The sequence below is a fragment of the Eptesicus fuscus genome, chromosome 20, assembly GCF_027574615.1.
Source record: "Eptesicus fuscus isolate TK198812 chromosome 20, DD_ASM_mEF_20220401, whole genome shotgun sequence".
Classification (NCBI taxonomy): domain Eukaryota; kingdom Metazoa; phylum Chordata; class Mammalia; order Chiroptera; family Vespertilionidae; genus Eptesicus; species Eptesicus fuscus.
The window spans coordinates 10236965-10262951 of NC_072492.1; the positions used below are offsets into that span (position 1 = coordinate 10236965).

General features: G+C 46.5%; 1 protein-coding gene across 3 annotated transcripts in view; it reads left to right on the top strand.

The window, feature by feature from the left end:
* The window catches only part of MYH10 (myosin heavy chain 10), a 139598-nt gene that overhangs the window by 85753 nt on the left and 27858 nt on the right, over positions 1-25987 (top strand). For all 3 annotated transcript variants that reach the window (XM_028128303.2, XM_008153468.3, XM_054709468.1), the window contains 11 exons: positions 913-1086; positions 1329-1443; positions 14828-15021; positions 15111-15232; positions 18229-18298; positions 18386-18546; positions 18976-19084; positions 19175-19306; positions 20200-20406; positions 23964-24101; positions 24565-24688. In XM_028128303.2, coding sequence (XP_027984104.2) covers positions 913-1086; positions 1329-1443; positions 14828-15021; positions 15111-15232; positions 18229-18298; positions 18386-18546; positions 18976-19084; positions 19175-19306; positions 20200-20406; positions 23964-24101; positions 24565-24688 — 1546 coding nt within the window. The remainder of the gene's footprint in view (positions 1-912; positions 1087-1328; positions 1444-14827; positions 15022-15110; positions 15233-18228; positions 18299-18385; positions 18547-18975; positions 19085-19174; positions 19307-20199; positions 20407-23963; positions 24102-24564; positions 24689-25987) is intronic.

Below are 25987 nucleotides of genomic sequence, written 5' to 3' on the forward strand. Positions count from 1 at the left end.
CATTCAATCTTGTGTCACAAGTTGCTGTATTTGCAGAGTGGCAATGAATGCTGATCCAGAAGCTATAAAATAGACCACTGAGAATCCCACCTTCCTCCAAGAAAGAAGTCAGTCCACTGAATTTTGAGCTCCCAGAGAATGGCAAGCTGTAGGCACAGACCCTAAAATTCACTCTTTTAAAGTATACAATTCAGTGGGTTTCAGCATATTCACAAAGTTGTGTAACCATTACCATCATCTGATTCCACATGTTCATCATCCCTGAAAGAAACTCTGTCCTGTTAGCAGGTGCTCGCTGCTCCCCTCCCCCAGTCCCTGGCCACTCTAGCCTACTTTATGTTTCTGTGTCTTTTTTCAGGGAATTGCTTGTGTGAAATAAAATGGGCTCTCAAATGTTTGTTGAAACAAATATATAAAGTAACTGATAAATTATTTCATCACCTTCCATATACTCTACTTAATAATAGTTTCAAATATTTCAACAAGTGTGAAGCAGTACATTTTATTTAATCGTTACTTAACCAGAAAAAAAATGATTAGGATAGAAAATGTCTGAAACATTCCACCTGGTGGGGGTTTTTGAATAATTTACCCATCCAGTCATTGACTATGAGCATTCAGTTTCATCTCTCCACCTCCTCGCTGGGATGGGGTGGGGTCTTTTATTTGCTGCGTTTGGGGACTGTCTACTTGGAATTAGTTTACCTACAGTTTACACGTGTATGTTTCTGAGATAAGTGACTCACCCATTGTCTCACCTGTACTTGCTTAGCACTCGGAGACCTGGGTGCTTGGAGCATGGACTTGGTGTGGACATTGCCTTCTAGCTCAGCAGTGGGTGTCCATACATCTGGATCAGACCCAATGGGTATTACATGCAAACTCGCCATTCTCATTGCCTCTCGTTATCAGGCCAACCCTCCTGGTGTGCTTGCCCTTTTGGATGAAGAGTGCTGGTTCCCGAAAGCCACAGATAAAACCTTTGTTGAAAAACTAGTTCAAGAGCAAGGTTCCCACTCCAAGTTTCAGAAACCTCGGCAGCTGAAAGACAAAGCTGACTTTTGCATCATACACTATGCAGGGAAGGTAAGAGCTGGAGAGCTGGGTTAAAAGTACTGTGTGAAACTTTGCTACATTGATGGAGTTTATAAGAAATGTGCTGATAAACATTTGTAAATCCCTAAATATAGTATACATTACAATTGATTGCCTTTAAGACAATCCACTTCTTAGGTTCACTTCTCTGTGAACATCGGTGGGTAAGGCTAACTGTTCCTTGGTTTTGTTTGTTTTTCCATCTCTCTTCGTTCGCCTCCGGGGCGGGCCAGGTGGACTACAAGGCGGACGAGTGGCTGATGAAGAACATGGACCCCCTGAACGACAACGTGGCCACGCTGCTGCACCAGTCCTCGGACAGATTTGTGGCCGAGCTCTGGAAGGATGGTAAGCACGCCTTGCGTTTGTAACTCAGGTTGGCCAGTCGTTTACAATGAAGGATTGCATATGGTTCTCTTACATATCTGTGTGCACATGTATTTTACTGTAACCCTCTTTCCCTAGAGCAGGGCTGCCATTACCTCGGGCTTTACCCACTTTGAGAATACTCGGGTAACAAGACATCTGCCCTCTTGGTCAGATGCTGTGGGGAGTGTGGAACCTTCTAGGCTCAGAGCCAGAAAGAACTGCATATGCCTCAGGCCACCCTGGCCTAGTTCGATTGTAATCCAAGGGTTTGGGGACATACAACCTGAGAAGCCCTGTGCATTTTCTCTGTGCCGCATGCAGGTCATGCGTCCTAGCCACTGCTAGCCACACATGCACGCACGCACGCACAGTGGCTGGTGAACACACTCAGATGCCCTGTGTGTAGACCAGTTTCTGTTCCCATCAGTCCTCAGAGTGCTTTTCTTTACATGAGCCTCAGGGAAGGTCTTGGCGGTGTGTGTCATAGACTAGGAGGTGTGCTGGTGCCAGCTCTCTGTGTGCCTGTGCAGAGTGGGCACCAGTATCTTGTGGACTTAGCTCTCCCTGCGGCATCTCGTCCTGACTGTCCCACCTCTCTGCTTGGCCTCAGGTCATGCAGGACCTTAGCCCTGGACCTGCCCCTGGCTAGGCCTGGACCCTGAGGCCGTCCTGTTCAGGACCCTGGCTCACCTCTGCTTTTCCTGTAGCAAATCAAGAGCTTGTGGTGCTGTCTTCTCAGAGGCAGAGAGAAAGAAACAGAAAGAAGGGTTTAGGCAGTTTGGGCAAAGGGCAAGAGGTGGGAAGAGAAGAGTGAATGCAGAGAAAGTGAGCAGGGGAAGATAACCGTGTCAAAGATGATCTAGTCAGGAATGATCACATACATCCGCCCGAGATGTGAGGAGCCCACAGGTAGGCGCGCTGCACACATCATGCATGTGTCCTGGGACAGACAGTGCCCGGGACTGTGTAAAAGGAGAGACTTGGAAAACAGATTAGGTTCCCAACGCGTAATACGGAAGCTTTTGATCTTTATGCCTTTGGATGAAAGTCTTCAACTGATGCTGCGTGTTCCCTGGTGCTGGCTGTGACCGGTCAGCCATGGGTGCTGCGTGAGGGCTGAGAGCAGAGACTAACATGGTATTCACAGTGCCATCGTTCAGGGACTCCCAAGCCTGCTGCTGTGAAAGGTTAGATGGAATATGAGGAACTGGAACCGGGGCTGTGAGCTCCAGTTGTGGTAAACAGCGTGTCCAGGTGCTAGGACACGCAGCACTGGGGAGCTGGAACTGCACGTGGGAAATGTCGCAGAGAGAAGACAGGAGCAGTGCTGCAGCCTGAACACTTGTGTTCTGTTAGGAACCAGTTCCGCTGTGACTGTACTGGGCACGACGTGGGCTGGCGTCCCGTGGCCCCTCCTCCTGGCCCTCCTCAGGTCTCAGCGCACAGGAACGGGGTGGGATTTGTAGGCAGAGGTCTGAGGACCAGACGAATCTGGTGAGTGCTGTGTGAAGGGGACGGGATGAGCTTGTAGCAACGTTCAGCAGAAGAAGGGACCTCCTTTTTCTTGGGGTTCTAAGGTAAAATGCCATGAAGGAAGAGGCAGTTTTCCTTGTCCTTGAAGGTGAATGATTTGTTTAATAAATATGGAAAACCGAAGAGTGACTAAGTGCCAGGCAGTTCTCAGCAGTAATATGTGAGCATCCGTGTCATGATCAGGCCTTAAACATTGAGCGTGAGTAGGTTTGCGTGAGCTAGCTCACCAGGGGAGGGGAGCGTTTCGGAAGTGAAGTTGGCATGGGAGAAGGGGGCCGAGCAGGTGGAGTGAGTGATCGGAGGATGGAAGTGAGGGACTCACAGCTCAGGACGTGTGGTGCCTTTGGGCGTTAGAGTGGGGCTGGGACGAAGGGTGCAGGCGGGGAACGAGGCCAGGTCACAGGCTGAGAGCAGACCATGGAGAGGCCTGATTGCCGGTCTCTGTGGACTTGACTCCACTGAATAAGTAGCTTCTGTAGGTTGTGAGCCAGGGCAGGTGAGACGTGTGGACTGAAGAAGTAAAACGCGTGTTCGCCTGGTGGGATTGGTGGGGAAGAACCTCGAAGTGGGCATGGAATGAGCAGGAAGAAAGGAACAGAGGAAACTGGCGTTTTTACCACTGAGGCCTCAAAATCCGATTTTCTCTTCATTTCGAAGGAGAAGAGAAGCAGGTGTTTGGGAATTAACACAGTAGTGAAGAAAGTGGGTCCTGAGTTACATACTGGTTCTGAGATTGTGAACCACTTTGACTCTTATTTTTTAGTTTCTAACCGAAAATGATATTGTGGGGAACACCTAGTGAGCACCTGACCATTCATATAACAAACACACATGTGTAACCGTGTGCACCATGGTTGTCATCTGGGAGAGTCTTGGGGAATGAGGAAAGACGCAGCCCTGCCCCGGGAGCTGGTAATCCAGTGGGAGACTCGGGATATGCAGATGCAGCCTAGGACAGAGCCAGCCTGTCTTGGCTCCCAGCTTCCTTGGCTTCCTCCTCCCACTTCCTTCTGTAACGCCTTGTCTCGCCTCCCAGATGTGGGAGAGCCTTTGGCAGCAGTGGGTCAGAAGTTTAAAGAAAATAAGGTTTGGCCGGCAAGGGTGGAGGTGGGGGCTCAGTGATCCATGTCACAGGTGATGTGCCTTGTGGGCAGGGCCGTGTCTGGAGTGTGCTCCCCTGCCCCCCTCCCCCTTTTTTTTTTAATCCTCGCCCATGGATATTTTTTCCATTGCTTTTTATTTTTATATTTTTAGAGAGAGTAGAAGGGGGAGAGAGAAGGAAGCATAGACTCGAGAGAGACACAGTGATTGGTTGCCTCCCGTACACGCCCCAACCAGGGCTGGAGATTGAACCTGCAACCAAGGTACATGCCCCTGACCAGGGGATGGAACCCGTGGCCCGTAGTTCACAGGCTGGTGCTCTAACCACTCAGCACCAGTGGCCAGGGCTCCCCTGCCTTTTTGTGCTTCCATAGCCACGAAGAACTTACTAGGTTCCAGAAACGCTGAGAGAAAACACTTGCTGAGCTCCTTCAGTCCTGGCCCCAGCCCTGTGCTTCTGGACTTAGTCCACAGCTCGGACCCACAGCCCGCACAGCCCGCTGTTACCCTTGCCTTTCTGCAGATTGGCGCTGGGGCGCACGTGTGGTCGCTTCTGTCAGAGTGGGCTGCTGGCAGTCTCACCTGCCCCGGATCTGACTCGGCTGTGCTGGCGTCTGCTCTGGAACATTCCCCGTGTCTGCTCTCCTCATGATGCTGCTGTAGGAAGGCCTGTTGTCCATCAGCGTAGTGGACAGTTATTCAGTGTGATCTGAGAGCCAGGATCTCAGAGGTCGCCCACTGTCAGGGGAGCGGCATTGGGAGCGGCAGGACTGAGTTTCATCCGGAAAGTCAGGGCAGGCACAGGAGTTGGAGGAGGGTGTGCTAAGGTGGAGAATTCGTCGCTGCTCACTCTGGGTATAGAAATCTCTTGGGATAAGGGTAGCTTTTTCTCCAGGAAAAGAAAAGAACCCTGGGAAAACATGTATTTTTCTATTACAACCACATAAAGGCAAAAGCAGAAAATAATAAGTGGGCCACAAATGTATGACTATGTGTTGTATGAATATAGTTTGCCTGTGAAGGTGCAATATCTTGACTATAATATACTATGTATTAAAATAGACTTTGTGTTAGGGTTTTAAAGAGTTTATCAAGGCCAAACCAGGAGAAATAGGCTTTTTGGTGGCAGCCCTGCCCTAGAGACTCATAGTGCCCTACTTTCTGCTAAGAGATGTTTTGGGATCTGTCTCCCAGCTGCACGGGACTTCTCAACACTTCGGGGGGCTTATAGACCAAAAAAAAACGCTAATTTTGCATTTCTTATGTAAATGTGCCTCGGGATATCAAGTGTCTTCTTACTTATGATTTGAAGTTATTTTTAACATTTTGCTAAACAGAACTTGAATTTTGTTTTCCTTAATGGTAATTACCTATGTATTAGTAATTTGTATTTGAAGTAAATTATATTTCAAGAATCTGTATTGGAAGTAAAATTGCACAGCAGTGTAAATTTTTTACAGTAAAAGTTACTAATGCGTACATTTATCAGAGTGTAACTTACTGCACCTTGTCCTAATTAGCTAATTGCAAGGTGATTTTATGAAGGACAACTCGAGTAGAAACTTATTACTCTTAACATTTCATCCTGCATTTACGTGGGGTGGTCATTTAACACAGGTGTGATAAAATGCTCACACCTGGAGTGGGGTATATGCATTTTCATTCAGATTAAGTCTATCTTATAAAGAACTTGGTCCAAATGTGCAGATTCTCTAATGAGTAATGTTTGCATGGGATCTTCCCTGGACTAGTGACTTTTGTACCCGATTTCAAAGTTTACTTGTGATGTCGAATGTCTTTCCCACTAACTGAAGTGTTTGTGTATTTGCTCTTCTGTCCTGTTTTTGCTGTTTCTCTGCTTTAGAGATTCAGAATATTCAGAGAGCTTCTTTCTATGACAGTGTTTCTGGTCTTCATGAGCCACCAGGTGAATGTATAAAGCCTGTAGGTCTTCCAAAACAGAAGGGTCCTAAGCCCACAGGAAGAACTTGCGGGGGGCTGGCAGGGCGGCCGGGCGGGCAGGGTAGATGGGATGCGGCTGGTTTCTGTTTTTGTTTCGCTCATAGACCTGCATGAACCTTTCATTTCATGCTCAGTTTTATTCTACTTCAAGGCAACTGTTTGAGTGCATAAACAATCCAATTGCTACTGCCTACACATTGCTTCTTATTTTATGCATAGCACTTGCAGCACTGCATATAAAAGGTATGTCACTACCTTTTCCAGTAGTGCCGTTTTGATACACAGTCCTCCAAGGGAATGGTTAGGAATTGATCTACTAGTAATGTCTTCTTTGTCTTTGGGTTACCGTTAAATTTTCAACTCTAAGAAATTCCAAAGAGGAGTTTTTTCTTTAAGTCATTAACATTTTATGAACAAATAAGTGCATATTTATCTCACAGGTATTGGTCTCATCGTTGTTCCTCTTGTTTGGAATTTATGTGCATAGCTAGCTACTTGGCTTTTTCTTTTGAACTGGAGATAGTGAAACTGTCTACAAAGCTTGATATTTGCAAGGTGAGACTAAGATAGAGTGGATTGGTGGTAGAATTTGTACATTGAACGTGAAATTGAGCTCCAGATGGGCCTTGTGGTCTGAATCCTTAGGCCTGTATTAAAACACAGCCTAGCCATGCTAGAGGTTCCCCAGAAGCACAATATAAAATGAGTATTACCCAGCCTTCCAGTTATTTAGTGATGTTATCATGTAGTGAAATTAAAAAATACAGTCAAATTCATCTTATAAAATTCCTTTATACTTTTTGGAACATGATAATGCTGAGATCTATACCCAAAAGGTTTTTAAAAACTATGTTGAAGGAATTTTCCCCTTTTCATCCAAGTCCAGATTCCTGCCATCAATTCTAGTTCATGAAAAAAGGTAGATTGCCGTCTTTAGGGGCCGGGGCAGGGGGGAGGAGATCATGCCAAAGATTATTCCATGAGTTGGAATGGATATTCCACAGAGCTGCAGAGGAAGAAGTCTTCCGTCATCCTTGGCCTTGGCGGGTACTGACCAAGTTGAGGACATGGGGGGAGGAAGAGAGAGCCAGGAGGTAGTTGTAAGCTGTGGCCTGCCTGAGACTTGTGCTTTGTTAACAGGTTAGTGCTGGATCTTCTGGACTTCCTCCCAAAGTTAGAGTGCCCTCTTTAAATCGATCTCCTTTCATCTTGGGGATTTCTAATGTTTAAAGAGAATTCCAGGTGTGTGCTCTTTGAGAGCCGGGGCAGTGCCTGTCTGTGCTCACTGTCGTTTCCTCAGCACTGGCACACAGTAGGCACACCATCAGTAAGTCCTTGAGGGAGGGGACTGGTGGGTGCGTGGGAATTCCACACCCACTTGTCATACGCAGCAGCTTTGCCTAGCGTGCCCGCTGGGGCCTCTCCTCCCCCACAGTGCACATGCTCTTCCTGTGGACCAGGTGTTTTCTGTGCCAACAGGACCAGGATAGAGCCACTCTGAGCTGGCATCATTCTGGCGGGGAGTAAGCTCGTTCACTTCCCCACATTCTCACCTGAAATGTGCCGGTTCTGTCTCTTGCGAGGTGTCCTTTGGTTGAGTTACGGGCCCTGCGTGTTAGACGCTGGACAGACATCCCTGGGGAAGCTCATTGATCAGCTGCCTCTCCTTAGAGGGCCTCCTTTCCCCACAGCTAAACATGGTCTTGAAGTTCTGTATCGTATTTCTACAGCAAAGCATTTTTCTCCTCAATCTGTGTTTATGGATTTGAACCCCCGGTAATAGGTTTGAAAGGAAAATATGAGGCTTTAGCATTTTCCATGATTTCTCGGAAGACAGTGATGACTGAGTTCCTAGGGATCCAAATTGTGATGGCCTCTGACATGCTACCAAGCAGTGAGCATCTCTAAGAAACCACAAAGAACATTCATAATGTTAGGAAGACGGCATTATGGGGGACCTGAAGACTTTTGAGGGTGAAAATGGGAGCCTGGGGTAAAGAGGAGTTTCCAGAAGCATCGGGGACCAGTGCAGAAGAGAGAGGAGCAGAATCCCTAGAGGCAAGATGAGGAGGCCATACAAGTTTGTGCTACAAAGCAAAGGACTGTTTTCTTCCAAATATAAGATATTTTGGAAGTCTAGACCTCTGAGATAGCTAGTCATGGAAGATGCAGGCACAGTAAACCAGCAGAGAGGGGTTGTAACCTCAAAGCTGGGGTCAGGGTTCTCAGATTCACAGGGTCTGTGACAGGGCCTCTGAGTTTAGTTCTGATCCTGGCTGTGCTGGAGGGACAGGGTGAGCTCCCCTGCAGGTCGTACCTGCAGCCTCCAGAGTAGGACCAGCTCAGTTTCTCTGATCACTCACAGGTGCTAGGTGGCAGCTGACATCTGAAAGGTGCCACCAGAGAAAATGTGAGAAGTACATGAAGCAAATTTTAATTATTGATAGAGAAGTCCCTCGCTCCTGTCAGTCCTTCATAGAAGCAGGACTTGAAATACAGTAGCAGCAATTGAGACTGAGAACCCCAAGGAGAGGCTGGTCACTGCTATGGGGCTTTCTCAGTGTCACAAACTCTTTGGGGTCTCCCTTCATCTTCTGGTACCCACCGAGTTCTTACCTACCTCCTTGTAATTCAGGGGAAAGGCTTTAATCTGGCCATGGTTCATACTAAGAAATGATGACGTTCTGACTTCCAAAACTTTGAACCAGTCTTCCTTTTTTTAATATATTTTTATTGATTTCAGAGAAGAAGGGAAAGGGGGAGAGAGAAACATCAATGATGAGAGAGAATCATTGATCAGCTGCCTCCTGCACGCCCCTACTGGGGATCGAGCTAGCAACCCAGGCATGTACCTTGACTGGGAATCAAACCGTGACCTCCTGGTTCATATGTCAATGATCAACCACTGAGCCATCAGGTAGCAACTGATAAAATGATAATTATGTAATCCCTTGTAGATTCTTATAACAATTGGTCATAAATCTATTTTTAGTGCCATTTTAGGGACTGTGGTTTAGGCTGACAGGGTTTAGTGCTTATTTCAGTTGTCATCCTCTCAGGAGACGAAAGGTTTCATTGTTACAGTGTAGTCTCCTTCGTGTTTTACCTGGAATAGTAATAGGAGTTGGGAGCGCCAGGAGAAACGGCCTTCGGGTACTGCAGCTGGAGTTCCTGAGGTCAAATGGGGACAGTGACACTCAGTTCTCAGGGTTCTTGTATCAGACGAGGCAACGTGAGCCTGCCCCTGGCACACGGGAAGTGCCCAGATACCTGGCGTCAGGCATTGCACTTGCCGCTGCCTCTGCAGCTGCTACAGTTGCTGGTGCGCCCTTGTGCTGGTGCCGTTGGAAAGGTGCAGAACAGAAGGTCGATTAGTGTCTACTCCTTGGCTATTACTTACTGCAGGTCCACTTTTATTCATGGCGCTCCGAGGCCAAGCTGGTCAGCAGCCCTGCTCTGCTGCCCAGTGCGGTGAGTTAAGTGCACGGGCCCTGCCCAGGGGAGACGCAGAGAAGTGCAGTAGGAGCTCTGCAGGATGAATGGGCTTCCTGTTTGCCTGGCAGGTAGAGGAGGCAAATTCAAGTTCAGCTTACACTAGTGCCTGAGAGAAGGAGCAGTGCTGTCATCCTCTGGACTTCCTGCCGTGTTCCTAAAAATTTCCAAATACTGTAAAATAACTGTTATGTAACCACTGTGAATTTGTTATTGCTGGGATATAACAAGTGGAGGTATATTATGAAGGTATACTAATAGATGTTAGGGATATTATGAAGGTATTCTAATAGATGTTAGGATCGCTGCTGAGAACTCATAGCAGTTACATATCTGTTTCTGAATTTGTTTTTAACTGTTAGTATCATTTTAGTGTACATTAGTGTAGAATTGTCTCAGTTTGTTTAAATGAGCATTGAGAACATGTACCTCTCTAGCCCGAGGCATGTAACAGTGCCAGGTGCCCGAGGCCTTTGGCAGGAGTATCTGATGGGGTTCTTATTTATTACCCTCTGGCTATTAAATTAACATTAAAATAAGTTTCTCCCCCTACTGTGGTTTTCAGCCGTATTAACTGCAGTGAGTTTCTAAAGTGCTGGCTTAAATAATTAAAATTAAATGTAGCGACACTGGTGCTTGGCCCATGCACAGATCTGAAGAAGGTGAAACTCTCACATGCCTCTTGTCTCCTGAGGTTGTCCCCTAGAAGGGCCGGTTAAGCGATCTGGCACTAGACAGTGTCATTCTTTTATCTTTAAAAAAATTGTTCATGCAGTTTTATGAGATAGATGATTACAAATTGCATTTTTCTTCAGCATAAATATGCCCTTACAGATGGCAGCTCGGTGGAGCTCATCTCCCTTCTCACTGTCCAAGTAAGCTTTTAGAGATTAACAAATTGCCTGTGAAAATACTTTGAAATCCTTTCAGGCTACTGGGCAGCCAGCTGGTGACTTACAGTGCCCACCGCAGCCTCGCCAGGCTCTCCTGGCACCTCGGGGAGGAGAGTTTGTAGCACGAGGATCAACGGAGCCCAGAAACCACGGGCTCTGCACGTGGAGGCTTTGTTTCAGAAGCTGTGAAGGTCTTAGAAGGAGCAAGATGCTCATGTCAAGGAGCTGCTGCAATCTTGTCTTTCTCATTTGCTGCCTTTCTGTGATTCCTGCTCTAACCATTTTCAACCAGAAAATGTCTTTGTAAAATAGAGTTTTTATAGGTCTTGATTTTTTTAGTGAAATTGTATTTTATTAGTGTGGCCCAAGTCATTTAATGCAGTTCCCAACGTAGCTGTCTTACAAGATAATTTTGTTCATTGGTGGAAGCTAACCCTGATTTTAAATTTTTGAGTTAAGGGGAAAAAAGAACAAAGTCCGAAGTATGCTAAATGTTTAGCTTTGGATTACCTTTATTAAATATAAATTTGAAAAGCGGTTTATTATGAGTGTTTTCGGGTTGTTATTGTCAAAGTGATTCCTGCTGGGGACAGCACTGTGACCACTGTCACGCGTGTGACGGGCAGCTCAGAGAACGGGGCCAGTGCGTGGGGTTCCCCGCACAGTGAACACCGCGCCTCCTCTTTCCTTGTTTGAGGTGTTGTCTGAGCTGGTGGTCAGAGGGGTGCAGCGACAGCAGGAAAGGGCTCCCTGGGCCCTGCGTGTTAGACGCTGGACAGACGTCCCTGGGGAAGCTCAGCCCGCGAGGAGATACACAGAGGAGAGTGAGGTGTCCCGGGACCTGGCCTTGGTGAGTGGAAGCCGGGAGGAGGGATAGCCTATTTAGTCTGGAGGCAGGTAGAATCCGGAGCCTGAGAAGCACTAGGTGAGGAACTGCCAGCTACAAGCAGGGGTCTGCACTCCTGGCAGAGAGCAGGACGGAGACTCGAGGGCCTGCGTCTCTCAGAAAAGGCACCCAGTCTGTGCAGTTGGAGCTTCGGAGTGTGGGCACATGGCCAGGGAGGCTCCTGCATTGAGCACCTGAGTGTTTCACGGGCGCCTGTGGGACAGGTACACCACAGAGGGGACACTGAGGCTGGAGGAGGTGGGTGGCTGGGCTCCAGGTCACACCGCTCAGGGTGGGCAGTGCTTCTGCCTCCTGGAGCTGAGTTCCCATCACTGTCACACGACTCTTTGGACCATATCCTATAAGCTGTAGGAGAAAGTGGATCTTAAGTAGAGGGACAAATAACTTTCAGAACTACTTGTTAGGCATTACACATGGGCAAAGGCATAGCAACAACCTGTGTGGCAGGGGGAGAGGACACAGGGAGACTGGGGCCGAGGAAGGAACCAGTTCGGAGGTTGCAGAACCCAGGTGAGCGGGTAGAGCCCCAGCCAGGGCAGCGGAGAGCAGGGGATGGGGTGGAGGACGTTTGACAGTTTGGGGAGCAGCTGATGTGAGAGGAACGGGGTCTGACTCCTGGTTTGTGGCCTGAGTAAGGGTGGTCACGTCTGCGGAGGAAACACAGGAGGGACAGGGTAGCAGCGGGGGCAGAGAATGTGCTCGAGTTTAGGACATTGACCTCTGCCCCTCCTGCCACTCATTCTCCTCATCCAGCTCTTCCTCCCCAGCGCCGTGGGGCTTGCTCCCCTGCCCTCGTCTCTTCTCATCCCCCCTCAGATGGTTCATCCGGTCTCATAACTAAACACTGTAAGTCAGCAACTCCCAGCTTTACCTCGCTGGTCCAGACCTCTCAGCAGCAGACAGGGATGTCCACTCAACTTCTCATCTCCACCCTAATGTCCCACAGGCACCCCAACTTACACAGAGTTTGGACCCCATCTTCCTACCTACAAAACCCACCTCTCCCCCAGCTTCCCGATGGCACCACAAGCCACTCAGTTCTCAAGCCAAACTCCTAGGAGTTATTCTTGACACATACCCCTTTCCCTTACTTTCTGTCAAGTTAATCATTAAAGCAAGTCAAGTCTCCCACCAAAATATGTCCTGACTTTCCCTCCTCTGTGCATCTCCTCTAAGTCTCACAAGTTCAAGCTGCTCTTCTTTCTTAGAACCTGGACCCTACGGTGGCCCCTGTCTGGTCTCCCGGCCTCCTCCCCAGCCATTCTACACACAGTGGCCAGAGGGAGGGTCCCTCATGCTGCTTCACTGGCACTAGCTTCTCACACTTCTTCCTGCCCCTGGTGCTTGGCACACGCTGTCCCCGCTCTGGAATATTCTCTGTACTGGCTCTTTCTTTCCCTCTTGGCAGTAAGTATAGTTTCTCCGGAGAGATCTCTAACCACCCATCTCTCTCACAGCATCTTGTTCTTCTTGTCAATGCATCTCTCACTTGGTAGTTGTGTTTTTTTATTTCATTTATTCACTAACATCTGCGCATCAGGCTGCTATGCCAGACATCATACTGGGTGCAAGGGGCACAGCGTTGAGTAAAAGCACACATGACAGGTACTTAGCGAGGATGTGTGGAAGGCAGGGGGCCTCTGTGACTTCTGGGTGGAGAGGAGAAGATAGGTGTGTGGTGACGGATGCTGGGGAGTCGGGTACAAGTCCTTCAAGTCACAAATGAGATCACCCGGGATGAGGTTGTGGCTTGGGGAAAGCGGGTCAGACAGTGTGTGCCTGGACTCGCATCCGGTCTTATCCCAGAAAGGCTTTCAGGGGTGTTGAGTTTGGAGCCCTGTGAGCGCCCCGGTGGACAGGAAAGGCAGAGAAGTCATCGGGAGACTGGAGTAGCTAGAGAGGTTGATGGAGGTCAGGGAGAAGATGGGGTTCATAAAAGAAGCCAGGAGTGACGAGAGTTTTTAGGGTGCCGCTCTGTGGTCAACAGGAAAATATATCAGGGTCAAGTAAAATAGACGCGGGACGGTCTGCTCTTAATTAACACTTGACCGGTGGTTGCCTGAGTGTCAGGTGGAGGAGGAGGGCAGGCTAGCAGCCAGGACGCTGGGCAGCGGAAATGAGAGGAGAGGATGCGGAGGGGCCCACGGATGAACTACTCTGGAAAGAAGCTTGGCTCTGAGGAGTCAGAGAAGCAGGCGGGCGCGGGTTAGAGGAAGCTCATTGCTTCGTGGCACATGCAGGGGTGGGGTTTGGTGGGGTTTTGCCGGAGCAAGCAGAGGGACAGGGTGAAGGCCAGGGAAGAAAGGTGGTCTCTGAGATGGATGGTAGACAGAGTCCTGAGCACAAGCAGGAAGCTTTGACCTGAACCCATGAGTCTGGTGGCTTTGCCAGGAGAAATGGTACTGCATTTTACCGGCATGGGCCTGGGAATCAATCTGACCTCAGCGCCCTTCTCCCCACTTCCATTTAAGACATACATGGCTTGAAAAGTTGCCTTACCTCCTGGGTCATGGTTTTCTCTTCTGCACAAAGCTCATTGAGATCTTGAGGTCCCCAAGTACCTTCTATTCTGGGGAACGAATGAAAGAAATGCAGGTGGCTGTTTGATTGACAAGGGCATTAACAGGGCAATTCAATCGATATTTTGATTAAAAGATTTCAGTAGTGTGTTTCATTCATCTAACAGTTTTTTCAAATGAGAGCGTATGCACCAAATGTAGATGGTGCCCTGTGTTGGACTTCTGTTTAAATCCCCTCATTAGAGGTGTTAGGTCTGTGTGGACAATGTGAAACAGCAGCTGCAGGATCTGAGGAGCTGAACCATCATTAAGCGTAGCTTAGGCGCTGATTCTTCTTAGGAGGCTCCTTCCAAATTTGTGTTCTTGCCCTCTAATAAGTTTATTCACGCTTTGAGGAGAGAGCTGAAGTATACTCACTCCTACAAATCTGAACTAATGCAATCTCTCCCTGCAACTTGAATGACTTTTTTACTAAAATCCTAATGACTGATAAGAGATGGCTCTGGTCCCTAGTTCCCGAGCCATATTCATTAAGTGGATTCGCTTTGTACAGTCTTATATTTTTACGTATATCTTTATATGCCTTTCCTGTTTTGAGACTTGTCATAGTATCCATTTGTGTATCAATAATGCCAGCCAATGATCTCTCATTTACCAAATAATTGTGTATGTAACAGGCAAATGTTATCAAAGGCAGTGAGTCCCTGAAAGTAGCGCAGCGGAAGGCATCTGCTGGTATGTGGTCTGAAGCTGTCAGAGCTACACTACCCGCCCTTGAAGTGTGTGGCTGTTGGTCCCACGGCTTGTGCAGTGTCTCCGTATGCTGACTGCCTCCCTAGATGGCATCTCTTCTCATCTGTCCACAAGCTTGTGCTGCTGCACTATCACTGTGTCTTGTCTTCCCTGCCGGAGAGTTGGGTTTGACTCGTTGTCCTCTTCCTTTTTCTTTTCACCAGTGGATCGTATTGTGGGCCTGGATCAAGTTACTGGTATGACTGAGACAGCCTTTGGCTCTGCCTATAAAACCAAAAAGGGCATGTTTCGTACTGTTGGCCAACTCTACAAAGAGTCTCTCACCAAGCTGATGGCGACTCTCCGCAACACCAACCCTAACTTCGTTCGCTGCATCATTCCAAATCACGAGAAGCGGGTATGTGTCCAGCAGCACGTGCTGGGATCTCACACGGAGCTAGGTCGGGTTAGAGTGGTTCAGAGATAACACCCTCCTTTGCTGAGCAGGCTGGGAAGCTGGACCCGCACCTCGTGCTGGACCAGCTGCGCTGCAACGGCGTCCTGGAAGGCATCCGCATCTGTCGCCAGGGCTTCCCCAACCGGATCGTGTTCCAGGAGTTCCGGCAGAGGTACGGACTGCGCTCCCACCTTTTCCCCGTGCGTCAGAGCATGAGGCTGTGAGGCATTCTTTTCCTGGTCCCTGGAGAGTTTCCGATTTCTCCACATGTAGGAAAGGCTAATCATTATTACCTTTATTTTTGGTCAGGAATATTGAGTGCCTACTTCCTGAGAGGTCATGCTGATGACTGCTGTGGTGGTTCAAAAACTGCTCTGTCTGCAGGGCCAGCTGAGAACTTAACAGTTGCTCATTTAAACATTTGGGATTTAAACTTTTTTTGGTTAATCCTCACCTAACAGTATTTTTCCAGTGATTTTTAGAGAGAGTGGAAGGGAGGAAAAGAGGGAGAGAGGGAAACATCAATATGAGTGAGACACATCGATTGGTTGCCTCCCATACTCACCCCACCAGGGCTGAGGATCAAACCTGCAACCCAGGTATGTGCCCTTGACCTGGAATTAAAGCTGAGACACTTCCGTGCTCAGGCTGACGCTCTAACCATTGAGCAACACCTACCAGTGCTAAACATAATATTTTTTTTAATATATATTTTTTATTGATTTCAGAGAGGAAGGGAGAGGGAGAGAGAGAGATGAAAACATCAATGATGAGAGAGAATCATTGATCAGCTGCCTCCTGCACACCCCCTACTGGGGATGGAGCCCACAACCTGGGCATGTGCCCTTGCCCGGAATTGAACCCAGGACCCTTCAATCTGCAGGCTGACGCTCTATCCACTGAGCCAAACCAGCTAGGGCCAAAATTATTTTTTAAGCTCATATTTTAAAATACAGTCGTGCCCCTATAACAATGTTTTGGTTAAGGACAGGCTATGCCCTAGTCGGTTTGGCTCAGTGGATAGAGCATTGGCCTGCAGAGCAAAGGGTCCCAGGTTCGATTCTGGTCAAGGGCACATACCGTGGTTGCATGTTCCTCCCTAGCCTGGGCCCTGGTTGGAACGTGTGCAGGAGGCAACCAATCAATATGTTTCTCTCTCCCACTCTCTCTAAAAGATCAATGGAAAAATATCCTCAGGTGAGGATTAACAATAAATTATTTAAATAAAGACAGGCCACATGTACGATGGAGCTGAAAAATTCCTGTCGCCTGGTGACCTCACAGCCATTGTAAGGTCACAGCACAAGACATTACTCATGTGTTTGTGGTGCTTCTGGTGTAAACAGACCTGCTGAGCTGCCATTCATTCATATAAAAGTTCAGCACCTATAATTACGTACAGTCTATAACAGCGGTCGCCAACCGGTGGTCCGGGGACCACTGATGTTCTTTGAGGTCCGAAAGGTTGGCAACCGCTGGTATGTAACACTTGATAATGTAATAAATGACTACAGGTTTGTGTATTTACTATCCTACACTTTTTGTCATTATTTTAGAGGGGACTCCTATTTGTTAAAAATGTTTGTTGTAAAACAGTGTGCCGTGCTTTATTGGCAGCAGCCTCATTATCTCATGTTTCCCGCATGTCTTGATTACATTGTTTTCTCTGTGCTTCATTTAACTCATGTTTTGTACAGTAACATGAACAGGCTTGTAGCCTAAGAACAATAGGCTGTACCATACAGCCTAGGTGTATAGTGGGCTATACCAGCTAGGTTAGTGTGAAAATAACATAGAAATTGATGAAATAGAAACGGATGAAAACTTATGATGGGAAATTCGTTTTTTTAATGTATTGCATAATTTTCTTTAATATTTAGTTTGCTTTTTTCTCCTGGAAATTGGATTTTCAATTATGACAGCCTTTGTTGTTCCATAAAATAAACAAGCCTGCCGTCATAGGATGGCCCTTTCTCCCACTGTCCAGAGGGAATCCCGTTGAGCAATTATTCCAGTCCTTATGGGTGTGGGGGAGCCCGTATTGTGGCCTCATTGCATGATAAACATTCAGGTAGACTCTCCCTTTTTATGGGTAGGAAAAAAAGGAACATAATTGGCATCCAGAGGACAAAGTTGATGGTATAGCCAGGATCCATCTTTAATATAGCCAACTACCTATTTGCTCCACTTACTTTTATTGAGGTATAACTACATAAAGTACACAAATCTTTTTTTTTCCCAATTACACTTTACATTCAGTATTATTTTGTATTAGTTTTAGGTGTATAGCGTAGTGGTTAGATAATCATATGCTTTACCAAGTGGTCCCCTGATATATCCAGTACCCACCTGGCACCGAACATCTATATATATAAAAACTTAAGCGACTGGTCAACCGATCGCTATGACACGCACTGACCACCAGGGGGCAGACGCTCAACACTGAAGCTGCCCCCTGGTGGTCAGTGCGCTCCCCCAGCGGGCGCACCACTCAGCTGACCGATGGGCACCAGACACAGGGCTCGTGGCTGGCCACCACAGCCTGGAGACTGCAGCGAGCCTAACGAGCAGTGGCACCAGCAGGTGCAGCAGGCCGGGATGAGCAGGAGTGGCAGGCAGCGTTGGACTGCTGGTTTCGGCCCGATCCCTGCAGGCAATGCTGAGGGACCCCACACTAAGCCTCTAGTAGTTACTATAAAGTGCACAGTCTTCAGTGTACAGCTTAGTGAATATATGTACACCCAGACCAGTGCTATTTTGAATGTCACCCCGATGCTTTCTCTTCTCAGTGGAGGCCTCTGAGCATTGTTGTCACGGCCTTTTCTATGATCCAGTAGATGCCCACAGATCAGGCACAGAGAGCCGATTCTCCTGCATCTTGGGCATCTGAACATTTGGGGGAAATAAAAAGCAAAGGGTTTTTAAAACATCATGCTTTCATTCTTCTCTGCCACAATTTTTATGCCTAGTCTTTAACATGGGAGAATAAGCCTTACGTTCATTTGTTTATTTTAAGAAATAGAAAATCTGATTATCACTTGGTCACTTCTTTACTCTTATTTTGACATGATTACCTATCATATTGCCTCGTAGAAAAAGCAGAACACAGTTAGTAGGTAAACATTTTCACAAATTTTTACCAAAACCTTTTGGCTGCTTTTCTTACAGATATGAGATCCTAACTCCAAATGCTATTCCTAAAGGCTTTATGGATGGCAAACAGGCTTGTGAACGAATGGTAAGCTTTTCTTGATTTTTCTGCTTTGTGGACTATTGATATAATCTTTTCCTACAGCAAAAAATAAATGAACTCTTTCGCTTTTAGATCCGGGCTTTAGAATTGGACCCAAACTTGTACAGAATTGGACAGAGCAAGATATTTTTCCGAGCTGGAGTTTTGGCACATTTAGAGGAAGAACGGGATTTAAAAATTACCGATATCATTATCTTCTTCCAGGCCGTTTGCAGAGGTTACCTAGCGAGAAAGTAAGTGGGCAATCCTAAAGGGGGAGGGTGGCTGTCTCTTCTGTGACAGATGGAAAGAAGGACGCAGTTAATAAAGCAGGACTAAAGACCGCCAGCCAGGGGACGGGAGGGACCCTGTCGCACTGTCTGCATTGCCTCGGACCCGGAGTGTGGGGCGTGGTAAATGGCAGCGCACTGTCAGGGCAGCATCTGAGGAAAGGGGAGGGCATCCGTGATGCGTGCCTGAGGCTGGCTGGGCGGCTGTGAACCGGCCTGGGCTCCAGCAGCAGCCCGTTTCCCCGTGGGTGTCACTGAGGGCTTGATTTGATACATGGACCCACTCCGTGTCTTAGCCAAGTAAGAATGTGTGCCTTTAGGAAGTGGTCTCCTGACAACAGCCATTAAGACACGCTTTTCTTTACGTGACGAGTTTTTCCTGCCGTCCTTCAGGGCCTTTGCCAAGAAGCAGCAGCAGCTCAGCGCCCTGAAGGTCCTGCAGCGGAACTGCGCCGCGTACCTGAAGCTGCGGCACTGGCAGTGGTGGCGCGTCTTCACGAAGGTGGGCTGCGGGCTCTCCACGGAGCAGCGATCGCCCAGGGACCACCCTCGGGCAGGAGACGTGATGGTAAACTGCTTAATTTTGTCACAGGTGAAGCCGCTCCTGCAAGTCACTCGCCAAGAGGAAGAACTTCAGGCCAAAGATGAAGAGCTGCTGAAGGTGAAGGAGAAGCAGACCAAGGTGGAAGGGGAGCTGGAGGAGATGGAGAGGAAGCACCAGCAGGTGTGTGCGCTGGCTTCTTAAAGTGGCACGCGTCCCAGCTGACGTGAGCGCCCCCACTGGCAGGAACTCGCACACGTTTCACTGTGGTCGTTGTCCCTACGTACCATCTTAGTTTATGCGTATCTTTCACTCCTTTCCAAAGCATAGGCATTCGAGAACAGAGACAACAGATCCATCATGCCATGCATTTGTCTTTATATGAACCAAAGTCAACCTTACCTCTTGCATTTTTGTCTTTGTCATATTTGGACATGCAGTTGAGCATGTCTGCTTATCAGACATGTATTCGCACCTGTTTTCAATGAGACTCCCAGGGTTATCACCGTCCTGTGACTGCTCATGGGGGAAATAGAAAAAGGTAAAAGGATCAGATGGGGCAAGGTCACCATCTGCCTCTTCGCAGCGACAGTGGTCTCCAGTCCGTGTCCCTTCCCAGGCAGTGGTGCTTCATGACAAATAGAGGCTCAGAACTGTTTATAGATGACAGGGATAGAATTGGAGTGTTCAAGGCCAAAAAGATTAACAATAAAGGCCAAAAAATCACTTGATACCGAACAGCTTTCGCAGTCACCATGAACTTTATTATATTACATTTGAATGTTTTCCCTCTCCTGTTTTTCTGTCCCTTCATAAATTATCTTAATAGAAGGATGGGAGTTCTTAAAATAGCATGAGTTTAATATGCTACAACTTGAGACAGCAGAAACAACTAAAGTGTTTTCATCTGGCTTATTTTGCTACAGCCAAAAACATACTTGGAAGTTTTGCCAGTGGCGGTAATATATTTGTAACTTTCCATTTCTTCGTGTATTGACCACTGAAATGTTGGTGACTGTATCTTGTGTGTGTGCTGGGGGCAAGTCCTAGTCCTGGACGCTGTGTTGTGATTGCAGCTCTTAGAAGAGAAGAACATCCTTGCAGAGCAGCTGCAGGCAGAGACTGAGCTCTTTGCTGAAGCCGAAGAGATGAGAGCCAGACTTGCTGCTAAGAAGCAGGAACTGGAAGAGATTCTGCATGACTTGGAGTCGAGGGTGGAAGAAGAAGAAGAAAGAAACCAAATCCTCCAAAATGAAAAGAAAAAAATGCAAGCGCATATTCAGGTATCCATGGTCATTTTTTATTTTGAATTATATTTTTGGTTTTCCAAGTGAATCTATTGAATGAATAGAAGCTATGGGTTTAGATTCTTAATGTGTATTTTTTTTTATTGTTGTTGTTAATCCTCACCCGAAGATATTTTTTCCATTGATTTTTAAAGAGTGGAAGGAAGGGGGAGAGACAGAGAGAGAGAAACACTGATATGAGAGAGACACATCGATTGGTTGCCTCCCATACACACCCTGACCAGGGCCGGAGATCGAGCCTGCAACCCAGGTATGTGCCCTTGACCAGAATCAAACCCGGGACCCTTCAGTCCACAGACCAATGCTCTATCCACTGAGCCAAACCGGCTAGGACTCTTTTATGTATTTAGGGCAAAAGGAGTCTAGGTATAAGTACCTACTCTTAAAAGATGGCCATCATCAGAGCACATAAGTAATAGATTTCTTCAAACACAGATTTGTTGTTTTGAAGAACTTTTTCATGTTCTGATGTGGCATCTTACAGTATGCAAAGTGACTCAAAGTAGAACTCTCCCAAAATTTGTAGCCTTTTGTAGAGAACATAATTTGTCCTTTGTGTTGTCATTAATAATTCTGCGCTCACTCCATTCATTAGATAGGCATCTATGAGGTGGTTTGGTTCATAAGAAATGCTCAGCACTGACGTAGGAGGTGGCCAAGAATCAGAATAAAACACTCAGTCCTTGCTGGTGGTTACTTTCTTACAGCGATACAAACTCTGTGCAGGAAGCACAGCTGTCGCTGTGGTTGAGTACTCAGACAGATGATACAGACAGTAGTTGCTCTGCACGTGCCCTCGGGCACACACCCCTCTCTTTCTTCTGCCTCCCTCCCTCAGCCTATCCAACATGCTCCGAGTGTCAGGGCATCTATATCTGCCACCACTGCTTCAAACTAAGCTTCCTTTCCTTCATGTCCTTTTCTTAATATTTCCTTACCCCATAACTTATTACAAAACACAGATAATTCAGAGGTTTGTCAAAACCACAAAGGATGTATTATCTCCTTGGCAGATACCCCATACAGTAAATCGTCGGGACACTTTCCATTCTTCAACGTACACAGCTTTCAGATATCCCATAATAAGTTAACAGAACATCACAAAAGCTGTAAAAAGTGAATAACCTTTAATTATCAAGTCTAATCCTAGACTTCATTCAAAGAATAAATCAATGGAAGCCATCTAGTTACCTAACATTGCGGGGTTATTAAACCAGGGCAATGCTATACTGTTCTAAATGTTAAGATGTTTATTTTCATGGGCACTTATAATATCTTGATAGAGATAGTTGCAAAATAGTATACACAGTGGATCTAATTTAAGATGTTTACATAACAAATTTATATGTAGGATTTTATATGGAAATATGCAGAAGATCTAGAATAACACCAACAACAGTGTTTCCCTGGTGGCATTATCAGCAGTTTTGATTTTCTGTTCTCTTTGTTTAAGAAGACATGTTCATTTCAGTAATATGTTTTACCCCAAATTCGCCTCTAATCCCCCCAACCTACTTTTTAAAATAAACTCTACATTTTAACAACTTCCAGTAAAATACTTGCATTTCTCTACTTTATTTAGAAAACAAATATGTCCTTGTGGAAATAGGGTGTTTTTATTTTGGTTTGGTTTTTCAAGGCTTTTTATCTTCGCGTTCTTTACCAGACTCTCTTATATTTCTAGGGTTTTGCACTGTTAACTTATTCTCTCCCTTTGTGACATGTAAACTCAATTCAAACACATTCTAAAAATATTTACGGTAATATTGTTATTATTAAGTATTCATGTTTTCCTCGTGAAATACCAGAGGTTCGTGCTATTAACTGCATGGACTTCGGGAAAAATCCAACCTTGTCGCCCCCTTACTTCTTTTTTCTCTGAGGTTTGATCCCAATGTGCGAACCTTATTTGGATTTTGATTCAAACAAACTAATGTATGTTTAAGTGGCCTTTATCTTTTAGTGATACCTACTGCCTGGTTTTTCCCAATGAAATGTGTTTTGGATTTGCTTCAGAATAATGCTGGGGAGAAGGGAGGAGGCGACAGAGGAAGTGAGGGTGGCCATGAGCTCATGCTTGTTAAGGCGGGGCTGCTGCATCGGTGTGGGGCTCATTGTGCTGCTCCGGGCCCTTCATATCTGTTTGAAGTTTACACAGTAAAACGTTAGTCTGTGCAAGGGTTTCATTTCAGAATCAACCATGAATAAATTATTTAGCCAAAGTTATCCTTGACACTTTCTTAAATTGACCGCACATTGCTTTGTATGTACAACCTTGTTCAATCATGTGTATGTTATTGTGTGCGATAATGTCAGAGCGTGAAATAAAGAGGAGCCTGCTATGATAAAAGTATGTGCAAACACCAGACGCCCACCCAGTTTGGTGACGTGCTTGTGTTGTGAAAGGCACGCTTGAACGGAGCAGCCCACTGCCAGGCCCTCTCCTCTTCCAATTGTTATCTTCTGTTCTCTCAGCTTTTGGCCAAACATGTAGAGTAGACACAGCTAAGTATGTGTTTGATGTAGTTCTATACTATTCATATTTCCCTGTGTCACTAATTCAGAAATATGAATTTTAATTACTATATGTTATTCTATTTTATAAATATGCCAACTTTTATTTACCAAGACTTTTATATAGTGTGTTCATAGTTCCTCAATATTACACGTATTTAGCTCTGGCTGGTGTGACTCAGTTGGTTGGAGCATCACCCCATACACCAAAAGGTGGCGAGTTCAATTCCTGGTCTGGGTGCATATGGGAGGCAACAGATCAATGTTTTCCTGTCAGTGTTTTTGTCCTTCTGTCTCTCTCCCTTCCTCTCTCTCTAAAAATCAATTTTTTTTAAATTTCATTTTTTTATATGAATCACATCCGTTACTATTTCCTGACACTCGCTTTGCACTCGCTTGCTTTTTTCTCGATTCCTTTATTCTAATGCTAACTGTGTCGAGTCACACTCGACATCTGAGTGCAAATTAACAGAAATCTTGCTCTCAAAGCTTGCTGCACGTTCTCGTGCTGCCTTCCAGAAGGATTGACCCAGTTTGAACGTTAACCTGCGGTTCGTACGAATGTCTGTTTCATATAACTGCATTTCATATTTTTAAAAAGATCCTTGCCAGCCATAGCTGGTTTTCTCAGTGGTTATAATGTCAGCCCACGGACTGAAAGGTCACAGGTTCAATTCCAGTCAAAGTCATGCACCTCTGTTGCAGGCTCAATCCCCAGCCCCAATCAGGGTGCGTGCAGGACACAACCAATTGATGTGTCCCTCTCACATAGATGCTTCTCTCTGTCTCTACCCCTCCCTTCCACTCTCTAAAAATCAATGGGGAAATATCCTTGTGTGAGGATTAACAAATAGATATATATACACATATATCCTTGCCATTCTGAGCATCACAAATTGGTGTTTGTGGGTTTTTTGTTTTGTTTGATTTTTCACAAATCGGCATTTCCCGATGCATTCCTTGGTTATTCATGTGGCCGGGTTTGGTGGGAAGGTGCGAGGCTGACCGTGTGTTCACAGGACCTGGAGGAGCAGCTGGACGAGGAAGAAGGGGCTCGGCAGAAGCTGCAGCTGGAGAAGGTGACGGCCGAGGCGAAAATCAAAAAGATGGAGGAGGAGATTCTGCTTCTTGAGGACCAAAACTCCAAGTTTATCAAAGTACGGATGTTTCCCTTCAGAGCTGCTTTAGCATGTGGACTGTTTATGTGGATGCTGTCATGAAAGTGGCTTTAAACAAAAAATTCTACAGAGATTTCAGATTCATTCATCTTCCCTCAGTCTCTACCTGTATAGGTTTCTAAAGACACAGTAGCAATTTAATGTTTCAAATCTACTAAGCATCCTTATAGTCCTTTAGACTTTTATCTTGTGCATTTTGTGCAAGTCGATCATTCATCGATGACTTGTCCCGTGTGTCCAAGCATTCGTTCGTCAGCACTGGTTGTGGGAACCTGAAGGCCGGCGGCTGGGCCAGCCCTGAGGGGTCAGCACCAAGATGATGAGCCCTCCGCCCTTTGGAGGATGTGACCTGTTGGGGAGGCAGGGCCAGTTGTGTTCTAAGTTATACCAAACCCCAGTTGTTACTTGGAATGCCTTTTCTGAGGCAGTTTTTTCTGTTCAGGAAAAGAAACTCATGGAGGATCGCATTGCTGAGTGCTCCTCTCAGCTGGCTGAAGAGGAAGAAAAGGCAAAAAACTTGGCCAAAATCAGGAATAAGCAAGAAGTGATGATCTCGGATTTAGAAGGTTAGTGTTTGGGGCTAGAAAAATGTAGTACCGGGACTAATGAATGTTTAGATTTTACTCTAATCGGAACATGAATAGCAGAGTATGCATGGTGATTACTAATAGTGAGCCTTTGTTTTGTGTTCATTAAAACAATTTGTGATAGAGTAGCAATAAATTATTCTTTTTAATTCACTTTTTAATATTAGGTCCCGTGGTGAAATACAGTGCTCTTTGTGGCCATACTTGGGATCTGAATCATGTTTGAGCTGTTAGGCCTTGGACTTGGTGGGTCTGATCCAGAAGGTGCACCGCTTCCTGGCAGGGACAGACTGCTGAGGGTGACAGTGCCCCGCTCCAGTGGCAAAAGATATGTCAGGGAATCCTGGGGATTTTTTGCAAAATCAGTTCTGCCTTTCTTCAGAGAGAGAGAGAGAGAGAGAGAGAGAAGGGTGGATGTTGGAAAGAGCATAGAAAACCTTCCCTTCAGCTAGCACCGCGGACGTCTCCGCACCAGGGGAAGAGCCTCCTCTAACGCCCAGCATCGTGAAGGGCTGTGGTCCTGCAGGGGTGGTCACGCTTTCCAATGCATCGCTTTTATAAGGAGGAGAAAGGAGTTTGTTTGTTTTTAATATTTAGGGCTTTGCGGTCTTTTTTTTTTTTTTCTTTCTTTCTTTTTTTTTTTTAAGTATAGACCAGAGGTGGGGAACCAGGGTACCATTTTCCTGCCAAGGGCCATTTGGATATTTATAACATCATTCGAGGGCCATACAAAATTATCAGCTTACAAATTACCCTGCTATCTTTGGTCAAACACTTAATTAACTCACCCCTAGTGCCTTGGCAGGGCCAGAGCAAGTGAGTTGGAGGGCCTTACATGGCCGCGGGCCAGACGTTCCCTACCCCTGGAATAGACAAAAGAAGGGATGCCGTAGGACAGTGATGGGCAACCTTTTGAGCTTGGTGTGTCAAACTTCGCCAAAAAACTGAGCATAACTCGGGCAGTGTGTCACTTTGAGGAAAAAACATTATTTCGCAAATGTTTCATCCTCAGGAGCAGCAAATGTTTCATCCTCGGCATGCGGCCGCCTCAGCGGCCACGTGTCATCAGAAATGGCTACGCGTGTCAGTGCTGACACGCGTGTCATAGGTTCGCCATCACTGCCGTAGGAAATAGTTTCATAGGCCGTTTACCAGTGTATGGTCCCCTGCTGGGAAGTGCACCTCCAGCAGAGGTGCCTGCTCACCTGTGTGATGCGCCTGCGACGCTCGGTCTCATCTCCTCAGCGTTTGGTTCCCACTGGAGAGAGCACAAAGGCA